A 22,547-nucleotide genomic window follows, 5' to 3' on the forward strand; every position below is an offset into this window, starting at 1 on the left:
GGTTAATTCACTTAACTCTCAAGGGTTCCAAATCCACCTTGGGCCACAAGTGAAATTCGTTTACTAGTCTCAGCCAGTAAGTGCCCTCTGTCAGAAGTGTACTTCAGCATGACCGCTCCACATTTGATCCCTTCTATTCTGCAGAAGCACGCCAAATGATCAGTGTGCATTCGGGCTAAAACCACCTCCGCACTGCAGACGTATAACATCAGGAACACTAGACTGAAGCCATGCAAACAAAATAATTAGTTCTCTGATTGTTTGTTTTATTTAAATAGGGATTTGAAGACCATGCAGAAATTATGTGATTTATACCTTCATTAATAGTTGATGCCATTGTCCTTCAGCTCCCTAGTGGGTTTTGTTTTGGTTTCTTTCCTCGAGGGCTTTTCTGCCTGCAGCAAAATTACTCACACAGACACTTGTTTATCAAAGAGGGATATTCTGCACATGTCCACAGCTCAGTATGCTGCAGAAAAAACGCTGTGCATTTTAACTATCTGTGAAGTCGAACATTGATTCACTGCGGAAGAAAAGCTTGTACCTCTGCAGGCACATGTATATAAACATACATAGGGCACAGGATGAGATAGTGACCTGCATCAGAAAGCTTACAAAAATAATAGGATTACCAAGTCGACCCCTCACTGGGGTAAAGGCATGAATTTTACTGTATGGTCTGTTGTAGGATGGATGGGGGGGAATGATACTGTACCATTCCTATCTAAAACCCATGATGATTTTGTATTCATCAAAGAAGTGAAAGTTTTCCTTATTTATTTACTGCTTCTACAACAACACACTGTTGTTGTATACCAGAATTACTTCCATTATGAATAGGAATACAACACATAAAGATCAATGAAATCCACAGAAAATGTCATTACAAGAGCTAGCTAGGGCTCAGGCTGCTGTTAGGTCTTCTGAAATACAATGAGAAGAATGGGGGGGAATGTGCATTTCAGTATGAGGGTGCTTGGGGGCTGGAGAATGTAGGGACCTTGTTTGTGTCACGGACTGGCATGCTGTTAAAATTGATTCCCCATAGCACCAGGAAGTCTAAACTGGTTAACTAAAACTCAGTTTAAGTTTTATCACCTCTTCCTTTTTCTTTTTTTTTTCTTTGCACACCATGGAAAGTATTTATTTTAAATTTTTTTGCAGGGTCCAAAAATAAACCATTAGTGTGGAAAAGTCTCCCTGTAGCATTGGTTAGTATCTGTGTAACAGCATGCATAGGGCAGCTAGGGGTATCATGATTGCTGCCTGGGAGAACCTGTGTTCACTGTCCAAATCCACATGTCCTGCCCTCAGAGCCTGGAATCTGACCCGTGTGGCTCATCTCCCCACCTCCCTAGAGTGGTTATCTGCCCTGTAACCCAACCACAGCCAGGCTCCACGCTCTTTGGACAACATCCCTTGAATATAGGAGTCTCCCCACTGCCCTGCCCTGCCCTGCCCTGCCATAAATATCCTTCATAGGGATCACTGTGTGTCACTGGCAGGATATTTTTCTTCGGCTGAAGGATCTGTTTATTTAGCACTGGGAAGCTAATGGCGTTATTTATGAAGGTGCTCAGACCACCCTATATCACAAATACGTCAACAGGCCGCCTGTGTGTGTGTCAGTGCACGATGGGAAGTGTAAACCATTCACCTGCTGTCTTTGTGGTTTGTATTTTGACATGAACGTCAGTTTCCCTGTTGCTCTCAAACATTAACCGTATCTTGCTCAAGGCCTTATTTTGAGAATAGCATCATCTTAGATGTTTATGTTATAGGAAAAAATAGAAACCATGACCTCTAATGAGGATTAAAATATCAGCAAACTAAAATACATGATCGAACAGATTTATAAGTGCTTCAGTAAATTTGCATGGTACTCTTTTCTAAGATCTTAGTTGGCACTCAGTAACTTTGCTGCATACTTTTGACTCAACCCTGTTTTTATTTGCCTGGTTAGCCATTACCCCCTTTGTGTTTACCGCATGTTTTCCTGAAGACTGAACAAAATGATACAAGGTGAGTGCCATTCAACTTGAATAAGAATCCGTGGGTTGTTCGAACAATTCATCTGCAGCCCTGGGCCAGCAAGTACAACACAGTATCCACTGTATCACAAAGTATTCAGTGGGGTGGTTAATGTTTCGAGCAACAAAACAAAGACTTAGTGTGTGACAATAATGGAGCAAGTAGAAAGCTGCTGACAATTTGAACGTATTGGAATTTGTTGGTGTCATTCCATTTGCATGGCTAGAGCAATGTGAGATGAGTATAAAGAGACGCCCAGCCCTCTCCAGGCATCTTTTTATTATTCTTTCCTTACATATAAATTGGGAATTTGATAAAGCACACTGACAGAAATAGCACAGCATTTGTTTGACTAATTGTTCTTGATCTACTGCAGACTGCAGGCTTTAAGCTGTTCTGAGTTTCATCTAGACATCAAAGCCATCAAAGAAGCTAGAAGGATCTAGTACAGACCTAAAGATAGAGGGGAAACTTATGTATCAAACAAATAAGAAATTATATATTGCTGTTGTCAGTGGAGGGTTCTTCTGTACACAGATCAGTGAGCTTTCCCAGGATGAATTCCTTCCCATTGTCAGGCTGCAGTTAGTCAGTCAGAGTATAAATATTTCTGTATGAAACTGCTATCAATTACATTGATATTTTTAGACAAGTTACTAAAGATGACGACCTGTCCATTTGGATTATATTCTGCATGAAGGATTTATAATGTGAGGGGCTTGAAAGTCTGAATTGGCTTCGTAACTGATCCAAAAATAACCACCCTGTGTGCTTGTGGCGCTGTCCTCTTACCTGACAGTAAAGGGTTAAGTTCGGGAAGGGGTCCACTTTGTCATGTGGAACTGAGATTTAGGTCTTATATAAAGTTTGCCTGAGCTGGCTGGCATTGGGTGGGGGGGGATTATCAGGTGCAAAATTTGCAGTGTTGTTTTTTTCTGGAAGATGGTGGGAGGCGGTTGGTGTTTGTGGTGATGGGGGGGGTGGGGGGGGGGTATTCATCAGGGCTTCTTCTGCCAAGGACCTGATTGGCTGGCAATGCAGACTGCACAGCTGCATCACCGAGCAGCATATTTGAGCTGGGGTCTGGATTGTTTACTGCAGCACTTTCTAGCAGTACCCAGCCCCATCAGACAGCCAGCAGCCAGCATCCGCAATATGTACCCAGACAGCGTCTGTTTACAATTCAACATACTGATACAGACCCTGCTGCCACAAAGCGCACAGTCCGGATAACAAGACGCAACCGCAATAGCAGCCTCAGCAAGAAAACATGGCCTGCAAAATTCTGCTTCACAGGTAAAGATAGTCGCAGAATTTGGGAAGGTGTGTGTGTATGTGTGGAGGGGGTGTTGCACTGGGATGATGAGGAGAGGGGGTTGATTTGTTAATTGGATGCATGCCCATTAAGATTTCCGCAGTTTCTGTTCTCCCCATTTTTAATTTTGATTCAGTGCGGTAGCCGCTCTTTATATAGGCATCTGTGTCTGTAATTGAAGTGCCTGATGGTACTGTACTCCTCTAGAGCCGAAGGCTCCAGAGATAACCGAACACTTCTTGCTTCTGTACTGAAATGCTGTCGGGGTAATTAACCTTTGGAAACCTCCCACAGTTTGCCGTCAGTCTGCCATTCTCTGTCAGATTCAGTACTGTGAAGTCGTAGGCTCTCAAGATGATGGGAAAAGCTTATTTGTGAATAACTAAAATGGTAATCAAAGCTTTGGTGGAAAAAAATGCTTTTCTATTCGGTTAATACGTATTTTGTTTGTTTGTTCATTTGTTCTCTTGGTTGACGTCTCGTTTCCAGCCCATTGCTGCTTCTGTATAGAGCTCAGTCTCAGCTGAGACGCAGTGCTTCTTTGCAGCTGAATCAGGGCTGCTTTTCTAATACATTTAAAAAAGAGAGAGGAAAAAAAGACATGTAATTTAATCCCTGGTCTGCTGTAGTGGGCTTTCCTCACATGTAACAGTCAGTCATTTTTATCTCTCTGTTAATGTGTGTCTGTCATTAAAATTGATTGTTCCAGCTTCTGGAAATGTCACAACAGCCTCCCTTTAACTGTAAATCAGGAGACACATCTGTGATCCAACACGAGGTAATAGAGAGGATGAAGCAATACTGCTTGTTCACAATTGTTAGATAAGGAAATATATTACATATATTGTATTTATTTATTTATTTTTCTGTTTCCTGTAAACCCTTGTCAGCATTAAGAGTGAAGTTGATGAAAAGCAGTATCCCAAAATAATCATCTTATTTGTGTAACAGAACCTTGTACTGTTTATTTGGGGGTAAATTGCAATAGGCAATTTAAAAGGCAGTGCTTGGCCAGTATTGCTGAAGTCTTTAATAATAAGAAATGACTAAGGGACGATTTAATCAAACCTTGGAGCCGCCCGCTAAACAAAAACTAATCTGTTCTAACCTGTTGCACTTACATTTATGAGTAGAATAAAAAATCATCAGACCAACAATGAAGCCGCCCCTGAGTACAGTGCTGTAGTTTCCTATTAGTGGCCGAATTTTGAATTAATCACAACCTAAATCTGAAAATCAAGATGAAATGTATTTATTTACGTGAAACCTAAATGTGACTTTTTATCCTGCTTGTAAAGACAACTTTTTTCGGGGCCTGGATGGGACTCCTCGTTTTTTTTTTTTTTTGGCTTCCTACCAGTTGCACCAGTTTAACGGCACAGTTTATACCAGTTTATAACCGCCAGCTGGTACCCTGCCCATAACCTGTCTAAAAGGCAAGAGTATGAGGGGAAACGGCAGCCTCATCTTTCCCACTCGGCCTAGCTCGGTCATACAAGTATGTTTGGACTGTGAAACATAATAAAGAATTAAAATAGACTTCCCAGCCGAAGCAGGACTTGCAGACACTGGTTGAGCCAGGATCCTAAGAGACGCAGCAGAATGCAGTGCTGGGAAAACGAGCCAAACAGTGGGTGACCTCATAGGCCGACTGTGAAGTGTTCTGTAGCTGTCAGGACTAGTACAGTTAACCAGATTCAAACCACAGGGGTGAATAACACTCAGTCAGTGACATTTCTAATTTTCCTGCATTTGTTATAACATCCCTTTGTTTGCATAGGCAAGAACATGTTTAGGAAAGAATAAATACATCTTAAAAATAAGGTTTTAAATTTAAATTAACCTCTTGGTAAAATTGCCAAAAACTCAATTTCAGTACACCAATTTGCTTGAGAAAGGGAACAACATTTAGCCTACCGGATTCTTCCCAAATTTGATCGTGATTTTCTAAAGCCGGTGAAACATGTTAGGTGTGTTGAGATTGAGTTGTTGAGTTGTCACCCCTTTTGGACAAGCATACATTAGAAAAGATCGACAGAAGACCATGCTCTCATCCACAGCCCAGTTATAACCAACCCCAGGCGCTGTTATTTATATGTGTCCATTCACATTGACCTTGGTATGAGGGGGAGGGCAAAGCAACCATTTCCAGACAGCAGAGTCCGAGAGAGCAGCCCCCACTGGGACATGAGTTACAGTTTTGTCAGGATTGCAGGGATTCTGTTGTGCTGGTGGACAAAACCTAGGGCCACCAGACCGAAGCCTGCAAGGTCCTGAGATTGATTCTCTCTGGGGGAAGGGAGAAAAACTAATCTGATAAGGAAAAGCTGTGTATACAGTGTGGAGGAAATGAGTGGGAGGCTGGAGATGCTTCATAATCATTTCTTCTGTAATTAGAATTACTTCAGAAAAGCCTCTTCCTTCTATTAGATCTTCGCAACTATCAACGTTGGTTACAAGGGTCCTGAAATGGACACCCATCCAGTCCTCTATCGAGTACCAGAGTTCTTAGTCAGCAGCAGTATGATAATGGCTTCAGAAGGTATACTCTTGCTCCGATTTAGCTGTGTGTTCATTTCCTCCCCCTCAAGACTGTGATGTACATCCCGGATATGATCACATTTGCAAGCATTAAAAAAAAATTCTGCTGCAATGTCACTGTCCTCTTGCCTTGACAGAGCTTTTCTTCCTTTATCTTATGTTTGACTTTTGACTTAAATGTTTATTTTTTTTAACTTCCAAAATGGGTTCACTGTAAAGTATTGTTATAAAACATCCTGTCCATTGTTCATATATCTACATGTATATTAGTATAATACTTTAGTGAAAGTACCTTCAATGCCTAATACCAGAATTAGTTTATTTTCCACCTTCTTTATAGTTGTATGTAGATAGATATATATATAATACACCATCCATACATTTACGTAGTTAGTATATCCTGCCAAAGGACTTCTTGTAGCTGTTAATCATCGGGCATTTTGATCTTTCACTCTCTCGGTCGGGGACCCGCTTGGGACGTTATTATTAGTCTTTGAAAAGTAAATGATTTGCTGACTATAGATGTCCTCCTGGATGCCACTGGATATCAGTTTCGAACCTGACACCAGCCTATACAGCTGACCCCATCATCCCACCCCTTATATAACCAGAAATGCCTGAAATGCCACAGTTTGTTTCTGAGCTGGCGAAAGTTTGCTGAATCACCCCGGCCGGCATATCCTGTCAGGCAGCTGCTGGGCTGATTGTGGCGAGGGGAAGGGTGGGGGCTTTTGAGATGCTTATATGAACTAAGGCAAATCTTTTCTTTGTTGTTGGTGATAGCTATACAGTGCAGGAGGTTAAAAAAAAGATATACAAATCAAGGCACTACTTTCCAACCCACCACACTTGAGCCGGCTGGCAAGGGTTCCAATTAGCTGCAATTATCTCAGGCAGGCTTTCATCAGGTGCTGAGAATATGCTGAGCTGCTGGAGTCAACCAGGCCTGACTACCCTCTTGCGCAGTAGTCTTCGCTTTAATGAGTGTGAGTCAGAGGCGGTCACCTTGAGATTTCTGTTCCACTGCCGGCACTGAGAAAACAGGCCAGCTGAGCACTTCTGTTGCGTTCCTACTGAAGCACCAGGCCTCCTTTGGATATTGCATAACACATACAATTCTGCTGATGTAATATGTCTAATGCTTTCTTGTATCATGTTTTTTTTCCAGCTCTCACATCACTCCTATCAACATTTTGCCAGCATCTGCAGAGTAAGTAAAACTTGCCACTTACATTTTTTGAGGCTAGTTTAAATGAGTTGTCCATCTCTCGTCAAGGATGCAAATACCAGTCTTACCTATACTCTTGGTATAGATCTATGCATGTGTGTAAACTGTTTCTGTATAGTTTTATGTCATTTATTTCTACTATACATGTGTGCCTGTTTGATATTGTCACAAAGATGATTACAAAGAACTTGCTTGTCACATTCTTCAGTTAATTTCCAAGGCCATTTTCTGAATTTCTTATTGATGCAGATTCTTTTCAGATTGTCCTTCCTCCTGTTCACTGAAATATCTTCATACGATCTGTAAGGTCAGGCTTACAGTGAGGGGAAAAAAGTATTTGATCCCCTGCTGATTTTGTACATTTGCCCACTGACAAAGAAATGATCAGTCTATAATTTTAATGGTAGGATTTTAACAGTGAGAGACAGAATAACAACAAAAAAATCCAGAAAAACGCATTTCCAAAAAGTTATAAATTGATTTGCATGTTAATGAGGGAAATAAGTATTTGACCCCTTCGATTTAGGGGTCAAAACCCTTGTTGGCAATCACAGAGGTCAGACGTTTCTTGTAGTTGGCCACCAGGTTTGCACACATCTCAGGAGGGATTTTGTCCCACTCCTCTTTGCAGATCCACTCCAAGTCATCAAGGTTTCAAGGCTGACGTTTTTCAACTCGAACCTTCAGCTCCCTCCACAGATTTTCTATGGGATTAAGGTCTGGAGACTGGCTAGGCCACTCCAGGACCTTAATGTGATTCTTCTTGAGCCACTCCTTTGTTGCCTTGGCTGTGTGTTTTGGGTCATTGTCATGCTGGAATACCCATCCACGACCCATTTTCAATGCCCTGGCTGAGGGAAGGAGGTTCTCACCCAAGATTTGACGGTACATGGCCCCGTCCATCGTCCCTTTGATGCGGTGCAGTTGTCCTGTCCCCTTAGCAGAAAAACACCCCCAAAGCATAATGTTTCCACCTCCATGTTTGACAGTGGGGATGGTGTTCTTGGGGTCATTCCTCCTCCTCCAAACACGGCCAATTGAGTTGATGCCAAAGAGCTCGATTTTGGTCTCATCTGACCACAACAGTTTCACCCAGTTCTCCTCTGAATCATTCAGATGTTCATTGGCAAACTTCGGACGGACCTGTACATGTGCTTTCTTGAGCAGGGGGACCTTGCGGGCGCTGCAGGATTTCAGTCCTTCACGACGTAGTGTGTTACCAATTGTTTTCTTGGTGACTATGGTCCCAGCCACCTTGAGATCATTAACAAGATCCTCCCGTGTAGTTCTGGGATGATTCATCATCGTTCTCATGATCATTGAAACTCCACGAGGTGAGATCTTGCATGGAGCATTTTTTTATGCTGACACACTGTGCAGCTGTATTCAAAGCCACTGTATCAAATGGAAAGCGTTCAAATCAAAAAATGAGGAAGCATCTCTCAGACCAGACATTTCCAGCATAATTGTCATGGTTACCTTTTATCAGCGGTAATGTAAGGCTTCAAAAGGGATAATGGAAGAATTGTGGCAAGTGATCATTGTCTGCGGGGATTGTGCTGCCAGCATTCATTGTATTGCTCTGTATGGCTTTCAGAGTGGTAGTGACTGGCTGAGTGGATGATAAACTTTCCTGCTGTGCCTGCTATACTAGTTTAATTTGTTGTCATCGTTCTAGCCGTTACACCACAGACACCAGCCACAGATAATGATTAGGGTTTTTTCTTCGACCTTGAGGACAGGGTGAAATTAATCTGCAGGCAAATTGATCCTAACAGCTGCTGGTGACCTACTTGTGTGGGTGGGATGTTATCCTGAGTTTTCCAGCAGTGGGATCCAGCTCAACAGGCAGGCGACCACGCAGTCCCGTGCTGCAGTGCCCGCCGCTGGCACACAGCTGGCCGCTCCAGCTCTGCCTGTCAGCACACTGTCAGGCCTTAGATGGGCACGACACATTGTCTGGGATGTTCCACCAATCCAGTTTCTCACCACAGATCGTCATAATAAAAAATACAATACACAGATATCTGGTTGGCCTGTGCATCTCGTGGGCTTGAGCTCGTCTACAGTGTCTCTTTTCTCTGGGTATCTTTGCAGCATAATCGAGAGGACAATCCGCGCTGCAGTGGAGCAGCATCTGTTTGACCTGCAGAGCACGATCGACCAGGAGATCAGCAGTTATGAGATCAAAGGGACGTCCAGCCAGGACAACCAGGGGTGAGGACTTGCACGCACATACACAGACACACGTGCCTTCATATACATGCATGCATGTGCAGAGACACACACAAACAATCACAAAGCCCTTCTATCTTGCAATGAGCAGTTGTGTGTGACATAGAAGAACCATTGTCACACAACACCAAGCACAAAATGGAGTAGAGACAAACTTTGGAAGAATCTTGTAGTCCAGCCTTTTGTGTCATTCCATGCGTGATGCACACGCTTTCAGGAGGGTGCTATTGGCGGCACAGATGTCCTGCCTACACAGAGCCATAGGCCACACCACAGTGTGCAGAATCATCCTCGCTTAGCATTTGACAGACTCGCTGTTAGAATTCTTTAATTAAGCCGCCTACGCTCATGGTGTTTTTTTTTCTTTAGTTAGTTGAAACATGGCTGGAAACATAAGCCAGAGAAAATGTTTGAACTAGTTTATCAAGTTCCTGATATAAGCAGTACAGTTCATGTTTAAACCGTTATGCTTCCAACCATGTTATCGAAAAGGCTGTGCTGTAGCTGCAGTGTTCCCCGAGAGAAAAGAAGGTTTGATCCCATTCCAGCATCTTTAACAACAAACCGTGAACTGCCTGGAATGATCATTTCGGTTCTATGTTATCTGTTGGCTTGTGTGATTCGTATTAGCACGATAAACAACCAATTATTTTTTCTGGGAATTGAATAGAAAGGTATTGTCAGCTGTGTGTGTGTGTATGAAAGTGGCTTATTCACACTCCAACACTCAGAACTGAGATCACAAATCACAAAGCTGTAGAATTAACTGTTAACTGCAATGGAGTTCAGTAGACGGGGCATAATAGTTGCAGTCTCTCAACCCAGCTGATATCCAGTATTCAAAAACAAAACGATCTGCATCTTGTTCTCAAATTTTGAATCACTATTGGCGACCACAAGGTCCTGGGACATGAAGGACCTTATACATTCTTCTTGTTGTGGTCCCAGGGAGGCTGTCAGCAAAGAAGCAGGCACAGAGCCCTCGGAGGCAGACAAGAACGCTGCGCAGACGGGGCATATAGAGGCCCAGCATCCAGACTTCCAGCCTGGCACAGAAACGGACGGTGTCCCAGAAACCATGGGTGAGATGGGAGAGAACGAAGAGGTAAGACATGGAGGCTGAGAGAGGTCTGAACTAAAGCCAGTCCACACAAAGCCAAAGAAGTGCAAGTTGTGTTTGTTGATGAAAAGCAATGTTGAAATATCAAGTGTGTTTACACACCAGTTGATATGGCAACATCTCAAGGTCTGTGTGAGCTGTGCTTTGTTTCCAGACACCACAGATATGCTAATCACATAAATGGCAACGCTTCTTGTCGTTGAACTGATAGTGTTCTCACTATTACAGATAGGCCTCAGTGCGATACCTTCTTAGTAAAAATGGTAGCTGAAGAGTATTTTAAGGTCAACCTAAACTTCGCCACTTGATAGAAGCTCCCCCTTAGCTTAACTGTTTAAAAAATAAAAAAGCATTTAAATGCATTAGGTCTGTACATTAAGTGCCACCTCACCCTACCACACATGTTGACTATTTTCAACCGTTTTCCAGCCTGCCCCTGGGGGTGTCCTGCTCTGAATAGGCCAGTGAGCCACTAGGGAAAGGGCAAGCAGTTTATTTTTCACTCGTTATGTTGTTTGCTCCTAACGCTGTGTTGAAGGGAGACAGCTGTTTGTACTCCTATTAATTTGGGTCAGTCTCTTTTAATAGCCTGTCCTCTGAGGAGTGACAGCAGCGTCTGTGCGCCGCAGTCAAGCGGCTCTGTGGCTCTCCGGCCCTCCCTTCAGTTAACAGCCTGAGCTGAAAGGTGCAAGAATCCCTTGTTGCCAAGCACTATTCACTGGAGGCATTCAGTGCCTGTGAAACACAAATCCCGGGCTACGGTTCTACAGGTTTTTGTGTTTGTTTTAGTTTCTAATCTCCAGAGCATTTCTCCCCTAATGCTGATCGCCTACATTTACAAATTGTCCTACCACTTAAAATAATCTGTACACTCACCCCCCCCCAACAAAAGGCATATGAAAACTGATTCATATTATAAGTGCCTTACAAAAGGAGACTGGTGATGGCAGACTTAATAGCCTCAATATGCTTGAAGACACAACCCTTCAGAAGCTTAGAAATGCTCTCTGTATAGATACTGTGGCACCAGAACATGTATTCAGTCCCAATCATGTTTTCTGCTTCGAAAATTGCAATTGAAGTGACCGCTGTCCTGTGTTTCTCCCTGTGTGTGTGCGTGCAGGCAGTCCAGAGCCCTTGCTCACACAGCGACGGCCTGGAGGAAACCTCCAGAATGGACCTTGACACTGACGCTCTGGTTGACGCGGAGAACAATATCAATACAGCCAGGTCTGCGCCCACTTTGGGTTCTGTTGTTATTTATTGTGTTATTGTATTTGTTTTTTAAGTCGTGAGAAAGTAGGGTAACACTCCCCTCTGTGGTTCGGGCACAAAATAATACAGACCATGACAAATGCCACTGTATTTTGTTTAGTTTCTTCCCCCACCCTAAACTTCTTGACATTGTCCAGGGATTGGGAGATTGTGTTTTAAGGTGTGGATTAACCCTGGCGTCAGTCAGTACAGGGTGTAGCCGGCCTCAAGATTTGCCTTTTGTCTATTCCTTGGCTGCAGGATCTCACCTGGGAAGGATTACAGACATGAATCTTAACTTTATTCTTGGCCTGTATAATTTTATTTTTTGTATTCTGAAGATGGATATCTCACGATGGTTATATTTGGAAGTTCCCATCTGTAGTTTTTGAAGAAAGAATCACTTAGATTACAGTCTTGTGCTTTAAATGAATACACTGATTATTTGAAAGGGCTTTGTAACAACCTGTTTGGCCTGGTCTTGTTAAAGTTACAAATGGGAAAATAAGTCCCCGATCTGCCAGGCTGATAAGTCTTGAAGGGATTTGGAAGCAACTTTTTGATATATTTTCAATAATAAAAAAATCTCCATTTACAGTAGAATATTATGTTAATATTTGCCATCTGAAAACCGTTTTCTGGCAGTTATTATTGTTAGATGTTCCCTTATCCTCAAGTAAGTTAGATCTCATCCATTTGACAAGATGGAGGTTTATGTTTTGGGTACAAAACTAAAAACTTATGTATAAACACTGCACAAATGTGGACACTTGACACTGAAAATGCCGTTTTGGGTCATTCTCTTGGCAGTTTTATCATTTTTATTGTTCTTGTTTTCATTTCATTTTATTGCCATTGATGTTTAAAATATAAATAATGTTTGTTGTTTTTCTTGTTTTATACATGACATTTATTGAGGAAGTGACACTGAAAAAGTATTTGTATGTTTCCTCTATAGACAAGAAAGCTGTCAGGTGTCTGATAATGCAGCTGAAGATGATGTTATCACCTGTGTAAGTTCTCAAGTCTTTGTTTTTGTGAAGTCTCTAATGCTATTTTAAGTACATCATTAACCAGAATATTTCATATGATTATCTAACCCATTTGTATTGATCCTATTGTAACTCTCTTTCCTGTGTAGAGATGTTTGTAATACTGGTTCAAAATCTAACAATCAATGTTGGCAGGTTTATCAGTGAGGATGTATCTCTAACAGTGGCACTGTAATAATTAAGTTAGCTGAAAGTAACCCAGCCAGGACATCACCCAGTCATTCACCTTGACACACTGGGTTGAGGGAAGATGTGTGTTGGGGGGGGGGGGGGGATTCTGGCAGTTGATACAAATAATTATTGAAATATCTTCTAGGTCTTTTAGAGTGAATCACATATACTGATCAGTTTTCCACTACCTTATAAGGCTAAATAGTAGGTTGGAATTAAAAAAGGAGGACAAAAATCAAAGTATTTGCTTAACTAAAAAGTAATAAAACTGTAAGAAAGGGCATTAAAAAACTAGGAATATGGAGTCTAGTGCTTTCCTGGTGCTCCCTAACTTTGACCGGACCTTTCTGGATTTTTCCAGGCGCCCCACGAGGCGGAGTGTGACCTGAATGCCAATCTGGAATCAGTGGGCTGCCCCCGCCAACCAAACACTGCACCCCACCTCGCTCTGCATGGGATCTTCCAGGATGGGCAGTGGGAAGGTAACCTCCACCTCCAGTTACACTCACTTTGGGGACGGGGACACAGGGTACCAACTTGAAGAGAGGAAGAAAGATTCTGCAAGTCCCAGAACAGTTGTAGCAGGGTGGGGGGGTAATTAGACAAAATCAGATCTGATGTGAAGGAACACAGCTGTGTGGCAGTAACATGAACACTGATCATTGCCTAGGTGTCCGGAGGGCCGAGCAGGAGCTACACGCCTGCAAGCTTTGAGTCTCTTTTGTTCCCGAGATTGATTAACCCTTATCTGTTAAGACCTGCATGTAATCACGGAGGTACAAAAAGTGTTCCAAGTGCTGGTTATATTTTCATCAATAATTAATTTTTCTTTATAAGGGTGCGGCTTTAGTTCTGAAGTCTTTTGAACATCCATAGCTGGCTAAGCTTACAATGCCAAGCCGCTCAGTGATCAGTGTTTCTTGCCAATTTCATGCTCTGTGCTGTAGCACACTGTTTAGTTGCTGGCTGTTGAAATTAAACGGTAGCACACATACTCTTAACAGCAGATGTTGCTATACAGTGCGCACATTTTGTGTTACATTTTTTCCATGCTTGACATCATGGATCTGAGTAAATCTTTCAAAATGGGACTAGCAGTGAGGAACGCATTTAACTCTGTGTCTTAGCATAGTTAGAATAGTTGCAAGTAAAATAATAATGGAAAACAGGAAGTAGTTCAGAGGTAAGATCCTACTCAGGGTTCTAGACTAACCTTTTCCACTAGTGGCACTGGTGCTGCTAACATTTCCAGTTGTTGGCACCAGAACCTGATTTGGTCGCACCAGTTTATCGTCACTGTGCGTCGATAGTGAACTGAACCGGCTGTGTCCAATTAGTTACCTGCATCCCATATAGAACCAAGATAATGAACCGCCATCTTTTATACATTTTATATGATCCCGATAGATATACTGAGACTGCTGAAATAAAGCGCAACATGTATTGCAGATTTCAAAGCATCAGTCTGGCATGTATTACTTTCTGAGATGGGTTGACCAAGCTGTTCTATTGAACTTTTAACTAGTAAAATGAAATTTTAAAAAAATTATTCTGATAAATATTTAAAAGAACGATGTGTAAGTTTGCAATGGATTGCATTTGCAATGTTTTTTTTAAGTGTTACAAACGTGTGCCTTCAGTTATGTTGTGTGCTGAGGTTCCTGCCATATTGACCTACGGCTTTAACAATGATCACATCGAAGTTTAAATGTTTCACTCCTCGTTTTAAAATCAATTCTTAATGGCAGCTGATACCCAATCATATTTTCAAAGCGTTGGAGCTCAAAACAACGTCCTATCGTAACAATACTACTTACTAAAACAAAGCTAAAATGGCCTACAATAAACAAATTAGATTATTAAGAGAAAAAAAAAAAGTATTTTCCAGTTTAATGAGCTATGAGGCGTCCAACTTAGAATGACACTTTCTCACAGCACTAGCTGATGAACCGACCATAACTACAACAACCCGCATTTCAACTTGTTTATTGGACAGAAAAATCTTTAGCCATATCAGTTTTATATATTTTTCAATAGGTTGAATAAGAAGTAGCCCCATGTAGTTTAACTGTCTGCAACCCGAGGTTTTAGAAAATGTCAACATAAGAGAAACTTGCAGTTGACTCTCCAGAGTTGACTACAGCTACACCAGCATCTTCAAAGGGCTTCGCTCAAAGACCGATGTCATGGAAATGTGTTGATGCTACAGCTGTGAACAACCTGACAGACACCAAGTCCAACTCAATCATATCCCATTGGCATACTAAAAACTAACGTGACTAGTTCAGTTTCTTTGGTCGCAGTTTAGAACCCTGCTAATGGCACCTTATATCTAACTTAAGCTGAAGGTTGAATATAAATATATATAAAAACTGGAACAACCCCAGAGGTCGTCTTGTCTTTTGAGAAATGTTGCGCCTCTGGGGGAGCTGTGGCTGAAGCCAGGGTTGCTGTACAATGGCGAGATTTTAACCCCCAGGCCATGATGGCGAGCATGGTTGCACCTCTACACCCCCTCTCCAGTTGTGACTGTGTTGGTGCTCAGTGTACAGTGTGCATGGAGATTGCTCTGGTTGTGCTATCGGCTCACTGTAGTGTTCTCTACTATTTTTTTTTTTCCCATTCCGTCAGCGCCATGCCCCATCACTTTCCCCCTCATTGACTTCCAATCTATGCACCTGCAGAGGGATGGGAAAGGTAAGTATTCTCTTGAGCTCCATCCACCTACCTACCTACTTACCTGCCTGCCTGCCTATCAGACATGAAAGGGGAGGGCTTCTGTGTGATCTTGCTTTTTTATAGGTTCCCATTCATCACTGTCATGTGATACAATGTGTATCATTGTCTGGGGTGGAATCTAGTGCCATCATTCGTTCCACAGTTTGTTTTACTTTACATCACCATGTCATTAAAAATGCTGCACTTTGCCTAAGAAAGACCTGGATTTAGAAAAATGTGCAGAACACTTGAAATGGGAATTCAAAAGAATGATAGCAGGCACATCTTGCCCAATACATCACTGTCATCGAGCACAGAAAGCTGCCCTTTTAATCCCTCCCTGCAAATCCAGCTGTTTCCCTGTGCCAAAGCCTTTCACGTCATGTTTCTCAAGCCTGCTCCTCCAGCCCCTCCTAGCCCCTGTGTCTTCTGCTCCTCACTCAGTGTGAGCTTTCAATTTAGGCTTGATTTTAAATATTTTCTTAACCTCATCTCTGGAACAGTTTTCTGAACTCTGTATATCAGTTCTGCTGCCCATGGCTTTAACACCAGCTTAAACCATAGGGGTTTAATGTCTAATGCAATCCCTTGCTGATCTTGTGTCACTTTTTATTTTCTAACCAGGTATCTCTTTCCACTCTTTTACTCTTCAGTCTCTTAGCAGCCCCATGCAGTGGCTGTTCCTAAAATATAATGGAATTTCATGACTGTTTCCTGTAATTATGTACCAGGTCTTTATTCATGTCACGTTTTCGTTCTAGCCTGTTTATAATGAGTTCTAATAAATTTGCAATTTTTTACATCCCATACTGGAATAGATCTGTGTTTATATACTTAACACCACAGACTTTCTTGGACAGCACATGACTAAAGTATTAATTTTTGATAGGGTTGATACCAGAGTCTGGGTGCTCTTGCATATTGCTTAGACTGCCAGATAAGCCCTAAACCCTTGAGTTTGAAGTAACTGTCTGCAGGGAAAGTGGCTGTGTTGAGAGCTGCCTGCAACGTGACGCTCGGTCAGTGCCGGGTTTCCTTTCCGCAGCCACTCTCCGCAGTGCCACGCGTCATTCTCGTACCCACCCATTGGCACACATGCTCAAACGTGTGCCATCGATGGATGTGTAGTATTATGGGGGGGGGGGGCTGCTAATGCAGTCCGTCTAATCACAACCAGCCCTACTGCCCTGAAAGCAGCTTCCCCAAGGAGGTGTCTTGAGTCTTTCCTGTTTATCTATGTTGATAAACATAATCCTTCAGCCTGAATGTGTCCTCAGTCGAACTTTTTAGATAATGAGAATCTTTATTAGTAAAATGAAATTCAGTTGATTCGACAGAGAATGAGGGACATTTTGAAGGCCCTACAGATATGAGTTGATACAGTATTTAGGATCTCTGATGTTCAACAGAAAGGATGTGATACTTTGTTGGGTGGTCTTTATCTTGTGGTCTTCTGCTACAGTGGGTTTCTGTTCTAGTCTTGTGATGACCTCCCAGGATTTGGATGATAAAAGACATTTGTTAAACATTGGTGCTCTTTAGTCTGATTTCTGATTTCAGATGGTTATTGTACAGTGTTTTTTTTTGTTTGTTTAATAATTATATGTATATAGAGATTTTGTTTAACTCCTACATGTACCTTTCCTCATAGTTTGTCACCTTGAATCCCACTGTGAACTATCTTGCATTTCAATCAGAAGTGTCATTGTGACTAATCTGTTGTAAAATGTGTCCTGCATCCACCCTCCTTACCTCCTGTTCGCAGACAACAAAATCCCATATTTGAAGGCTTTGATCATTACTGCATTTTGGACTCGTATTGTCTGTGCTGCCTCAGATACAGTAACATTCCCAGCTTTTAACCTTTGAATATGGACTCCCAGTAGAAAACGAGATCATGTCAGTATCAGAGTACCACAGTAGACTGACCAGAAAAGGCTGATGATGGAGTAAGGATGTGGATTTCACAATCTTTTTCATGTGGGCATGAGATGTTCCTGTTTTTTTGTTGTTGTGTGACAAATGCCATAGTCTTGAACAGGGCGGATGTGGCCATGTTGTTTTCTCACTCATGTCTTTACCTTTACTGTTTTCCTACTGAAACACTGTCATAACCAAACCCTCTCTCTCTCTCTCTCTCTCTCGCTCTCGCTCTCTCTCTCTCTCTCTCTCTCTCTCTCTCACCTCTGTTTGCCCTGCAGACCCAGTGCCAGCATTCAAGTCCTGGCAGGAGGACTGCGAGTCCGGCGAGGCGCAGCTGTCCCCTCTGGCCGGACGCATGGTCCCCCCGCCCCTGGAGGAGGACGCCCACCCCCTGCATGCACGCCGCTTCCTGGACTTCGGTCACAGCCAGCGCTTCCTGCAGCAGGACCCTGACTCCAACTCATCGACTACAGCACTCTCGCTTGGGAGGTAGGAGTGGACAAATTAACAAATGTCACACAGGAGTGTCACAAATGAACCACTTCCCATCAGCATTTGTCTGATTTGCTCTTCCTCTGCTGGACTTTCCCCTCTGTCTCTCTCCACAGACCTCGCCGTTCCTCCTTTAGCTCCAAAGACAGCGGGAAGGTGGACCCCGTGCCCCACCAGCTCACCAAGAAACTCCAGAACCTCAAGAAGAAGATCAAACAGTTTGAAGAGCAGTTTGAGAAAGAGCGGAACTACAAGGTAGGCCGTCCCCCTCTGGCTGGACGTTGTGAATCCCCTCTACGTGCAGAACAGCTACGAAAAAGACCTGCGGAGATCGTCCTTTCTCCAGCTGTCAGCACGTCCTCATAGACTTAACAGGAGTCCACGTGAGAAGAGCACCCAGTTTTGAAACTTTAAAGAAATGCAAATGGCTTCCTTTTTTCTTTTTCTCTCTTCGTAACATAAAAACCCTGCCTTTGTTTCGCAGCCGTCTCACGGGGATAAGGCAGCTAACCCGAAGGTCTTGAAATGGATGACAGATCTCACAAAAATACGAAAGCAAATCAAAGGTAACGTGCATTTTGGGCCTCCCTTTAACTCGGCAATGGTGTGTTTGAATGTTTTGAGAATAGAGCAAAAACAAAAAATATCAAAAGGTTGGATAAAACGGACACTGCCTTCAGATGCTGCCTCAATACACTTCAGGCTTCACTGCAGGGAACCCAAAAGACCACAATCCAGCTTTGAACTGGTTTCCTGAACCTCAGAGCAGGACGTCTGCGTAGAAATTCAATGTACAGAGTCTTCCCACGCTGCCCCCCCCCGCATGTTTACAGTAGAGATTATTCCCAGGACAGTCTGTTCTGTAAAAGAGCTGTTGCTCACTGCATGCACTATGCTAAAACCTGGGCCTTGCCCTGGCAGAGAAAAATGTAATCAACCCACCTGTGTACACCAGGTACAGTATTCTGTTAGAGGTAGATCTATGTGGTATGTATACTGAGGGACCAAAAATAAACCCAGTGAGAGTAAGTGGGAATTCAGTTGGCCATGTTCTGAAGTTGCCACAGAGCCAGCAGAAACCTTGACTGTTTGAAGACAGGAACTGCAGTACCAAATCCGTCTTTTCTTTCTTTAAACTTGACGTCCCCACCCCAGGAAGACAACCACATCTCTTGTGCAAAGGGGCCCCGAGGCAGCAAGCAGTACATCAGTTACACAGACGTAACTCCACAAGCCAGGTTACACCACATTTCACACTCGCACCTTCCCATACTGCCCCAAAACAGGTGCCACACTTCTGTAAGTAGTGAAACTTCTGTTAGTATAGTAGTGAAAGAAAGAAAGATGTTTTTTTTTTAGTTTTTGTTTTTAATAACCATTTGTAGCGAAAGAATTCACTGTCGTATTGACCTGTGGTAGTTGCTGTCTTAGCCTGATTCATCACACAGACATACATCCTAGAAGACAGGGCTGTGGTAGCATGTTCTCCTGTTGTGGAATGCTGTATTGTTTGTTGTTGTTGTTCCATTTTTGGTTATTGTGTATAATTCACATGCAAACCGCATTGTGCACTTTTGTATTGTTTCCCGACAAGAAACCAAAACTGCGAGACCTCTGTAAAGCGAGTGATGATGCGGTGGGATAAAGCTTTCTCATGGCCTTTGGTTTTATATTTCACCACAGGGCTGGAATGGGTTACATGTGTGCCATCAATCTGCCAAACTGCCTTAAAGCTGCCACAAGCAATCCCCTTTATTTGTGTTTTGTTTGGGGGGGTTCTCTTGCTGCCATTGGTTCAGAGATTAATATGACAATGCCTTCAGGTCTTCGGCTGGCATTTCCTTTCTCAGTACTAAAACCCCATCAATTCAGACCAGGCATGTTGGTCGTAGCTAGAAAATGTTGTGTTGCCCTTTTTCCAATCCAGGTGTTGACACATAAATGCAATGCCTCTGTCTCTCCCCATCTTCCCCCCCCCCCAACCCCACAGACACTAAACAGAAGGCCTCAGAAGACCTGACCCCCCAGCCTCGGCCCAGGAGCAACACTCTGCCCAAGAGCTTCGGCTCCACTCTGGACCAGGGAGCGTCGGAGGGGCTCTCTGAGGGGGACATGCGGGCACGTCGACCAGTGCGAGAGGAAACATTGGAGGTCATCCAGCGCCGGCTGAAGGGAAAGCGAGAGGAGGACGGCCGGCCAGAGGACATCAGGGTGAGCGGCTAGAATAGGGTGAGCCTCCCAGAGAGAACGGGGGCCACTATCCTGACCACAAGAGGCACGACAGATTTCCTGTGGGAGATGCCTTGCACACGCCAAGCAACAAACAGGGACAGCAGTGAACCGTTGTCTCTCCCTGATGTATGAATGATAGCCCTCTGTAAATAAGGCACAAAGGCCCTGGGTGGTATTCCAAACCTCCGTCTCTGATCTGTTTTCCTTGGTTTCTGCCACAGAAAATGACCAAGGAGCACCTGTCCTGCGAGAAGACGGTCCTGCAGAAGAACCTGCTGTATTACGAGAGCATCCACGGGCGCCCGGTACGCTTCCCTGCATTTACAGCCAGATATATGTGCCCGTCCATACATACATTGTTGCGTCCTTACCATTCATTTAGCCAGCGTCATCCAGAGAGTCCATCAAAAAGGCTTCTTTACATCACGAGAAGAACAAACGCTCTCTTTGGCCGTCTCTGAAATAGATCGTAGATGTTTAAGAAGCAGGAATCTTATTTTCTCTTATTTCTCCCCCACAGGTGACCCGAGAGGAGCGGCTGATCGTCAAGCCCCTGTATGACCGATACCGGCTGGTGAAACAGATGCTGACCCGCGCCAGCATCACGCCCATCATCGTAAGTGTGACCTCCCCTCAGCTCCCCCTTTGGAGCCATATGGCAGGGCTGTCCGCAGCTTGTTCTTGCATGTTCTAGCAGGTTTTACACATCTCTTTAACACAGCTCAGTAAGACCTTCAAAGGCTGCTTGATTTTCACCAATTTGGACAGCAGACATTTGTTGCGTAACAGGAGTAAACGCCAAAAAATATGAAAAAACAAAGAGGCGAAAATCCAATCCAAATACAAAAACCACAAAAGCTAAAGTATTACCCAGGTAGTAATTAACCAAGCAATAGGTTTAGGTATCCATACAGGGTGTGTCAATTGCTTAACATTTAAAGTAACTGTCAAGCTTAAAGCAGTACAGGAAATTCAGGGCTTTCTCCTGAATCATCCTCCATTTGAAAACATGCAGCAAAACATAGGGGCTGTTTTATGCGGCCTGAACTGTCAGGACAGGTTTGTCAGCCCAAGCATTTGGCTTTTTACATGCAGTCACTGACACAGAAATGATAGTATTGGAAGAGACCACAGCATGCGCAGCACAGATATCAAGAGTGGATGTAAAACTGCTTCAGGCGGCAGTGTTGATAAATACAACGTGAAAATAAAAATACGAGTTCTCAGACTGGGTTCTGCATTACTGAACTGACTGAGGCCAGCTCTTCCCACCAGTGAGGTTCAGTGAGGTGCAGTAACAGCCCACTGTGTGTTTTTAGGCCTCGCCGTCCAGCAAGAGAAGGAGTCAGATGCTGCAGCCAATCATCGAGGGGGAAACGGCCCACTTCTGCGATGAAATCAAGGTAGGCAGATGTTTTTGGAAAAGCTGGGTCTCACAGCTGCATAGTGGTGCTGTAATCTTTTCGCAGTGCTGTTGCCCTGTCTCTTTGGGATTAGGCAAGGCCGTATCGGAGTTCTTCAGAATTTCCATGCTCGTTTATTTTTTTCAGGTAATATTCTCTGCCTGTCAAGGAGCAAAACTAAAACCAGGAAGTCCAGTGAACATTTTGTAGTGTTTTGGGGTTGTCCTGGTATGTTGAGAATACGCTATAGTCTCAGTTCTCAAATGCCCAGATTATTAGGGGAGACGACTTCGTGCAGCAGATATATGATTCTGGTACATCATTACGTTTACACAGCCAACCTTAGAGTGACATGCACATTTATGGTGCCTTAAATGGTCATGAACCCCGGAACATTCTCAAACTAATGGAAAACCAATACTTATAAAACTAATGTAAAAATTCCTTACTGAACCCCCTGGTAATGACCACTGGTGCCCATGCTGACCTTTGCTCCTTTGTTCTTCGGCTCTAGGAAGAGGAGGAGGAGGAGGAGGAGGAGGAGGAAGAGGGTGGAGTGTTCAGTCAGAGCTCACAGGTCACCATTTTGCTGGACCCAGCCGCCCAGCCACCGCAGGCACAGCTGGATGGAGAGATCAGCCCCAAAGCAGAGGAGAGCGGGGGCAAGCTGGCCCTGGACCTGAGACTGTCCAGCTCCAACGCCTCGTCCATGTGAGGACACTGACCACACTTCAGTTTGTTTGTGTTTGTTTGTTTGTTGGACATGTACATCAACATTTGCTTTCATTTCAAATACGCTGTTAAATCCAAAGAAGTAAAGAGCATTGCGAGT

The 22,547-nt window shown here is 43.5% G+C and overlaps 1 protein-coding gene across 4 annotated transcripts in view; it reads left to right on the forward strand.

The window, feature by feature from the left end:
* Window positions 1-22,547, forward strand: part of fam13b (family with sequence similarity 13 member B) — a 56,524-nt gene that overhangs the window by 28,518 nt on the left and 5,459 nt on the right. For 2 of the 4 annotated variants that reach the window (XM_066716508.1, XM_066716509.1), the window contains exons 8-23: window positions 7,056-7,097; window positions 9,213-9,332; window positions 10,299-10,455; window positions 11,594-11,700; window positions 12,683-12,737; window positions 13,309-13,429; window positions 15,579-15,644; window positions 17,867-18,077; window positions 18,197-18,335; window positions 18,565-18,646; window positions 19,236-19,379; window positions 20,071-20,291; window positions 20,534-20,617; window positions 20,833-20,928; window positions 21,632-21,715; window positions 22,230-22,426. In XM_066716508.1, the coding sequence (XP_066572605.1) occupies window positions 7,056-7,097; window positions 9,213-9,332; window positions 10,299-10,455; window positions 11,594-11,700; window positions 12,683-12,737; window positions 13,309-13,429; window positions 15,579-15,644; window positions 17,867-18,077; window positions 18,197-18,335; window positions 18,565-18,646; window positions 19,236-19,379; window positions 20,071-20,291; window positions 20,534-20,617; window positions 20,833-20,928; window positions 21,632-21,715; window positions 22,230-22,426 (1,926 nt within the window). The remainder of the gene's footprint in view (window positions 1-7,055; window positions 7,098-9,212; window positions 9,333-10,298; window positions 10,456-11,593; window positions 11,701-12,682; window positions 12,738-13,308; window positions 13,430-15,578; window positions 15,645-17,866; window positions 18,078-18,196; window positions 18,336-18,564; window positions 18,647-19,235; window positions 19,380-20,070; window positions 20,292-20,533; window positions 20,618-20,832; window positions 20,929-21,631; window positions 21,716-22,229; window positions 22,427-22,547) is intronic. The other 2 variants (XM_066716511.1, XM_066716510.1) reach the window with 2 other exon arrangements.

The sequence above is a fragment of the Amia ocellicauda genome, chromosome 11, assembly GCF_036373705.1.
Source record: "Amia ocellicauda isolate fAmiCal2 chromosome 11, fAmiCal2.hap1, whole genome shotgun sequence".
Taxonomy (NCBI): domain Eukaryota; kingdom Metazoa; phylum Chordata; class Actinopteri; order Amiiformes; family Amiidae; genus Amia; species Amia ocellicauda.